Source organism: Vanessa tameamea, chromosome Z (assembly GCF_037043105.1).
Source record: "Vanessa tameamea isolate UH-Manoa-2023 chromosome Z, ilVanTame1 primary haplotype, whole genome shotgun sequence".
Classification (NCBI taxonomy): Eukaryota; Metazoa; Arthropoda; class Insecta; order Lepidoptera; family Nymphalidae; genus Vanessa; species Vanessa tameamea.
Window position 1 is genome coordinate 13,146,356 of NC_087341.1, and position 7,906 is coordinate 13,154,261.

Genomic DNA, 7,906 nt, shown 5'->3' on the forward strand with positions numbered 1-7,906 from the left:
CTAAGATCATTTCAGATTTGGAACGATCAGAAAAGCGAATTTTCGAAAATCAGGAAAAGGCCGCTACGCTTGCTATATCATAGATCTAATTTCATTATTTTTTCTTTTTAGAAATGTCATAGAGAACGGACCTCAAAAAAGTATAGATGTGTATAAATAACTTTACAGATTGAGATGATGCTTAAATTATTTTCATGTGTTACCTTTTTTTTCCCTCCCTCTGTACATATTCAGGCTGTTGCAATGAAGGAGATTCATAAGTATTTAGTTATTTATATTTCCCGAATAAAATGTCACAGTTAAAAAAAACGGTACCTACATTTTACAAGTATACAGCCTTCTAAAGTTAAATTGTCTACTTGTAAATAACCTTTTTTAATATTCAGCTATCTAACCGGCTGACGACAAAATAAAAATTCAATACATCATGTCATATTTTGTCAAACTACATTTTTATAAAAAATAATTTATAAATAATGTAAAATTATATTGAAAATTAAAAAAACCCTTATTACTTAAAAATGGTAACCTTGGGACAATAACTCTTTTAATATTACAATCATTTGTAACGAATTAAAAAATGGCGAGGTTGGTTGTATTTAATTACATAAGATTAGTTTATTATTAGTATTATCCTAACTTAGCTACCTACACTATTTATTTTAAGTATTAAAAGCTTTATAATGTGTCTGTTAAAATGTCAGTTGCTGTACGTGCACCGGCACTGGAGGCAGCACAGGCTCTCCCGGCAAATCTGCCCTGCCCCTAATATGTCTCGTGCCACGTGGCCCTGAAAAGAACACAGCTAGGCTACCACCAGCTCGAGCAATGGGAGGGGCGTCCAGTACAGCTAAGAGCGATTTCCAACTCCTCGATGAAGACTACATTAAAAAGAACTTCAAATTACCGCAACGAGCCCTTTATCTTGATCCATTCAGGTAACCAAGTTAAATGAAAAAACGAAAAAAAAAACGCATAATACGCATGAATATAAAATGCAATGTTTAATAACAGGAAAATGAATGTTATTTATTTTTATTACAATTAATTAATACTTCGAGTCAAATAAAATCTATGAAATATAATAATATCTATTATGGAACCTATGTACATTCTAAAACCTACCATGTGAAAGTTCCACTTCAGACGGACTAGTAGTTTTTGCGTGATTCTGAAGAAATAAACAATACTTGTGCAACAATGCTTCCTCAAGGCTGTAATATAAAAAAATATACAATATTATTATATTAATAACCTATTAAAAAGATTTAGTTAAATTTTAATTTTTGTATTTTTAATAGGCGACCTCTCATCACTTTTCCCATGACCCAAGAAGATGTAAAGCACTTCAATTTAGCCCGCAAATATAAGATTAACCAGCAAATTCTTGATGGCTTCCTCGACCCTAGTGAAGCAATATCTGCACCTAGTGTGTTTGTATGTGTTTATTTAATCTATATGATTCTGATTATTAGTACAAAATTTAAAATAATATATAATATCTCATATACTTTTTATAATACATATATAAAAAGTATATGAGATGTGATTTGTTCAATTTAGAAATATGATACTTTCGCAAGATTTCTTTTATTATAGCCATACGCAAAAACCGAATCTGAAAAACGTAAAGAAGCTGAAGAAGATGAGGAGATTATTTACATTTTACAATTACCAGACTGGGAATATAAGTGCCCTGTCCACAACCAAACTGTTCGGACTCCAAGGTAAAGTTTCTAATAGACTCTATTAGTTAGTATTAAATTGCTAGCTAATGATTTTGCCAAAGCTTGCTCACAACTCGTAGATATAGACCAGTACATACTTTATTATCTAAAAGACAGGTAGAGACATCTACAGGAACCAATCTAAAACTAACTTAAGTCACTTCAGTTACGATTTTCGTCATTTAGTTATAAGATTGCATAATAGATGGCGCTCTATTACTTTTGCAAATTTGCACTAAAAGGTAAAGGCTTGTAGTTTATAAATATACCAGTAGATGTCACTACCGTCGAAACTTAACCATATAAAATTGGGTAAAATTAAACCGTAATAAATCATTGCTAACATATACATATGATACATTGATTTGAAAGATAGGAGAAATGAGACTGAGCTGGACGATACCTTATCGAACAACAAAATACAAAAAAAAGTCAAAACATTGACATGACGTGAGTTGTGTTGTCATTGGTTCATTGCTTGGCACTTAGCATTATGAACGTAAACTATGAAGTATGAAGTTTCGTAATTCGTATTAAATTTATGGTACACTACGCATGTAATCTGTATATTTTGGTCAAATCTTGCAGCATTTTTGAAAATTCGTTACTTAAGCAGATGAAATTGGGGATGAAAGTTTTGTAAGGATTCGTCTTTATTTTTATAGACAAGATTTTAATTATTGAAAATGCAAATACAGAAATAGCTAAAATTAGGTTACCAAAAAAGTGTAATTTTAATGTTTCCGAAAAATCTGTTGGTTCCTCTATAATGTTTCCGAACGGATATCCCGCTGGGTACGCGGCTAAGTATTATATAAAAATATTATCTTTCTGCACTCCTCCATGTAAACTGTACCTTTTATAATATAGTTGTTTCACGTATTCATGTATATTTTTTTGTGTTTTAGATTTATTTGGCATTCGTGTAAAAAAACCGATAAGACTAAAGGTGGCGAATTAAAACAAGGAAAAGGACCATTAAATAAACCAAAACCTTGGCTCCTGAGTAGACATACGGACTTTGATTTATTGTCCCAATGGTAGCAGAAAAATAAACATAAAAAAAACAATTAGCTATTACTTGGTAGTTACCAGGTAGGTTCGTGTTATTCGCTGATGTAACAAATTATATACAATAATGTTTATAGTTTATATTCACATCGAAAAAAATATACCTGGTTTCAGTTTGAATTCAATTCTTCTCATTCCTTTGTAATTTCCTTTATTTTATTTTCAAATAAAATAGTTTCTGACAAAATATTACATATCATGCTTGTTTTTCTACCTATTACCTGATTGGTTAAAAAGAAATCATTTTTTTATTACAATTAATTTTGTCTTATAAAGGTAACTGAGTACTAATTTGCATGTACCTAATAACTAATACGTGAATTCAATAAAAGGCGTATATTTCATCGCCAATAACAAGTTTAAAAAAATATATAATATTATGTTTTTATTTTATTTAACAACATTTACCCTTAGGAAATATAGGAAAATTAAAACTCATCTATAGCATATTCCAATATAAGTAGGAATAAAAATAAAACTTAGATTTACGTAGGTATTTCATGCTATTTGATAATAACTCAGCTATATCGTGCACTACTAAGATATTATAATTAATATATATTTATTTATACTAACTTAACTACTTACGTGCACCTTAATTTTACTTCCAAAATTCTGATAACAGTTTCGCCGACGTTCAAAACGCAATTTTTTCGCAAATTGTAAATAGGTATCATAAATTAATCAAGCTCTCGACCAATGATATCGCGTCAAATGCATTTGCTGTCAAATGTTGTTTATTTGGCTTTTCTCCTCTTTGGTTGGAAATGGAATAGAGTATAACTATCTAACAAGGCTCTTTAAACGTATTGCCCATTCCGATGGAAGTAGGAAAAAAGATACACAAACCTTAGATTTACGTATTTCTTGCGATTTGCTAGTTACTCAGCTATATTGTACACTACTAAGAGTTTATGATTAATATATCTTTATTTATAATACAACACTATTACACTTAGCTACTTATTTCCGATAACGACGATCAAAACTCAAATCCATAATGAATATCATAGATTAATCCAGCTCTCGACTAATGATATCGTGTCAATTTGCTATCAAATGTTGTTTATTTTGCTTTTTTCCTGTTATGGTTGGAATAGAGTACTTGTACCTATTAATTACTGAAAGGTGGTCCCACACCGAGAGAATTCATCTCTAATATAACAATCTAAGATTCGATTTTGAGCATTAAATTATAGTACTACCTCACTGACAGAAGAGCATTCGCCTGTAATATATTGTACACAACAATCCGAAAGTTTAAATTGAACATTCGCCTGTTGCCTTGTATCATAACTGGTAGCGCACTGTGAATTTAAGTTCTTCTCACTCACTTACGGAATACTTGAATCCTGAACTGTTGCAGAGAAATGCTCCGGGTAAGGTAAGGTTTTAAGGGTATTTATTAGCTTTAGATTTTTGGCTTACCGTCAAATTATTATTAGAAATCAAATAAATTACATTAAAATAACTACTTTCTAACTATAAGTAATAAATACTAACCAAAAATATTTTTGTTCATTTATTATTTCTAATTACAAACACAATAGTTTATTTTATAATTAATAAAGCAAACATTCGGCTTAAAAAATGTATTTTTTTAATTCTAAATATGTGTTTCTAGTTGATACAATTTAAGCAAACTTATATAAAGTTAGTGTCATTAGGCTTGACGACTCGAAACCCTGAGATTCTCTGATAGCATTACCGAAACCTTGTTACGGACAGATTCAGAAACTCCAAATTCGGCATGTGGATATACATATGAGTTCTATAATCAATTATTTTTTATTTGGCAAAGTTTTGGCAAGATTTCTGAATTCAAAAAATATTTTTAACTGCTCAGAATCCAGTAGATTTTTTTTTAAATCTGTTATTAATTTTTATCATCTTTTCGATCCATGATACATTAACTACACCACCTCAACTACCACTTTTTTTGTTGACTGCCATTAATATTATTTGCAGTAGCAGAAAGGATAAAACAAGAAATAACAAAGCAGATGTGTGATGTTTTGATAGAGTCAGTGATATATTCACAAAACTTGTGTTTTGAGCTCTTTTTGGTGTGAGCGGAGATCGCTATAAGAACATGGATTGCACACGGGCGACGGCTGACTCGACTGTCCCGACTGTCGCTTCCGTTAATTTACCGATATATAATCTGGTTGATTTTATGGTCAAAATTAATAACTCTCTCTCTTTAGCAATAATTTAATAATGATTTTATTAATAATTCTATCTCCGCATATTTAAGTGGCAGCTCGATGGCACCATAAGATTAGAGCTGGTAAAAGATATATTAACAAAGCTATAATCTCGTGGTCCTTAATTAGAAGGTAATACCATACCCAGAAAATATTATTCCTAAAACTCTCGGTCACAAAAGACGTAAACAAGAAGGCGGAAAACTATAACCAAATGAGCGTGACCGTGGGCATTGAAATTTTCACTGATCGCAAACAGTAATACCGTTTTTTTTTTTTTGTAAAGCAATTTACCACAGCGTATCGATATAAATACGCTGAATTACTATGCTATATTTTATTTTTAACCCTCGACGCAAAAAGAGAAGGTAGATAATTTTATCCCGAGTGTTCTTAGCCATGTTTCAAGAAAATTTGTTCAACCGTTTGGCTGATCATCAGCTCTTTAATAGTTGATGAGGGGATCTGACTACCTTCCATATATCATATCGATTCGAAATTTGGTTCCGTGTTACTTCAATGATATTGAAAGTGTATGGTAAGGTAACAATGACCTGATCAGCCGTTTTAAGATCATCAGCTCTTTATTAGTTGATGAGGTGATCTGACTACCTTCCATATTATGTCCTATCGATTCGAAATTTGGTTCCGTGTTACTTCAAATATGACATGTTAGGGTAAGATTTCGAATGAATATTTTTATTTTCTAAGCGTCGTCATCGCGTCGTCATCGGGAGACCGCACACCGAGCTCGCCGCGCGCGGCATTTCGTAGAGCATGCATGAAACTTACGATCGTTCGTACCTAAATGTAATTCGTAATAATTAATTAAATAATTGTTGGAAAAAGTCTTAAACTTTAGCGGTCCCCTAACGCGACGACGACGACGCTTGGATAATAAAAATATTTGAACTTTCATAAAATATTATTTGTTAATTTTTAGTTTATTTTTTGTGTCGGGGGGTTTTTAAAATTTTTAATTTTCTTTTTTATTAGTAATCTAGTGAGTAGTTGTATGGTCATTTCTGATTCAAGCAAAAATGTTTAGAATGCGATTAAAAATCGGTTCAAATACAGTATAGTACCAGTACAATAAAAGTATGATAATTGTGTTGTTTTTGTAGATTAAGATATTGTATAAATGAATACCTAGACACAGATACAATTATAATTATATATTACACACATAAATACTTATTCGTTAAAATTCAATAAGGCTGGCTGAAGTTTATAATTATAACTTCTGTTCAAATTTAATGAGTTTTGACAAAATATAATTTGAGGAAAACATACAAAAAATTTTTTTTTCAAAATTAATACCACATTTCGAATAAATTTAAAGTTATTTAGAAATACATTGAAACGTAAATAGAGTAAGAAAAAGTGAAAATGACTGATAACATGGATAAAATAGCTAAAGTGTAAGTAAAATAACGTTTACTTAGATTATTTGTTTACCTCTAGGATAAATATCGAGTCTTCACAACAACAACTGCTTAATAAACACCTGATCAAATTTAATTAAATACTATTCGTACGTTGATCCACGTGGAAAGCATGTGAGAACTGTGACAACATACCCAATCACAGCCTAATTGTACCTACCGTACCTAATTCTATTTTTTAAAATGAATGCCTGAATAACTTATGTGTCATACTATATTCTGATCTTGTCAATGACGTATTTGTTGTTGGTAATACCAAGCAACAATAGGCAATAAGACGAGTTGCGACTGGCAAGACTACTCGATGACACGACATTACCACGGTAAATGTTTGTTCACGATAAATGGAAAGCTGTAGGTTCAGTAAAGGGCATCGCTTCACATGAGGAGAAGGTTTGGAGTTTATTCCAACAATTTGGGTTGATGGATAAAACTGCGGTTGAGTTTCATCTAAATAATGAATACTTTTTTACAATGATTTCCTTGATCACTGCTTAAAGCAGTATCTCAAAATAGCTCTATTATTTCTATTGATATTCAACTATTCAAATAAATATAACGTCCTTATAAATATTTTTCAGTCCTTTAGCTAGACCAGGATTTGACGCTTTTGATATGTCAGCTCCATTATTAGTACAAATGAATTCAGAGGGCAAATGGGAAAATTGTAAACCAGATAATATGGATGAAGAAAGGCTAAAAGCAGTAGTCCAACATTTAGTAAATTCTAAATCAATATCCGCCGCTCAAAGTTATTGCTGTCAGTGTGCAGCTGAAAATCAGGTCTTTATTAATCAAATATTGCTTCTGTTCAATGTTTACCTCAATTTACGATAGTCTCTGTGATATTTGTTTTACTTTTATGAATTAAACAACTTTATAACTTGATCAAAAATAAATTGTATTTTGTATTAAATATGGTGTTGCCTGAGACGACATTTTATTGGATTAAACTGTATGTTACTTTAATTACATAAATAATAATAATATTTAAGCTCTACTTAAATACTTGTTCTTTGTAGAAAGTAAGTGGGAAATCAAACTATGTACCAGTAATCATGATGCCTATATATCCCGCTGACGAATGTCCGTTCGATATGAAATGTGAAGTAGAAAAAATGAAAGAAACGGGTAAAAAGCCAACTAAGAAAGCTGTAACTAAAGAACAAGAAAAACATACAGAAAATATCAAGGATAAAAAGAAAATTAAAAAACGAACTTTTGTTCTACAACGTCTCACTGATTTTGATTTACTTTCTCAATGGTAATAATAAAACAACAAGACATTTTATTTTGTTAAAGAATGTAGTTTTTTCATTAGGGTTATTGGTTTTGAAATTAAAGCCTTTGTTTGGTTCTGATCATTTTATTGACGTGATTTAATTGAGATACTTTTTATTGCACTAAGTATATACATTAACTAAATAAATTTAAAATTAATTGGTAAGTATTATAA

General features: G+C 30.7%; 2 protein-coding genes across 2 annotated transcripts; both read left to right on the top strand.

Annotated features, from left to right (window-relative positions):
* The first annotated feature begins 427 nt into the window (after positions 1–427).
* On the top strand, positions 428–2,995 carry LOC113402454 (uncharacterized). Its single transcript, XM_026642718.2, has 5 exons — positions 428–588; positions 705–938; positions 1,302–1,437; positions 1,600–1,727; positions 2,636–2,995. Exons 1-5 carry the CDS (start codon positions 581–583, stop codon positions 2,769–2,771), a joined length of 642 nt encoding a protein of 213 aa, XP_026498503.2. The 5' UTR covers positions 428–580; the 3' UTR covers positions 2,772–2,995.
* Positions 2,996–6,286: 3,291 nt separating this feature from the next.
* On the top strand, positions 6,287–7,814 carry LOC135194665 (uncharacterized). Its single transcript, XM_064220438.1, has 3 exons — positions 6,287–6,426; positions 7,032–7,233; positions 7,473–7,814. Exons 1-3 carry the CDS (start codon positions 6,395–6,397, stop codon positions 7,716–7,718), a joined length of 480 nt encoding a protein of 159 aa, XP_064076508.1. The 5' UTR covers positions 6,287–6,394; the 3' UTR covers positions 7,719–7,814.
* The last annotated feature ends 92 nt before the right edge of the window (positions 7,815–7,906 follow it).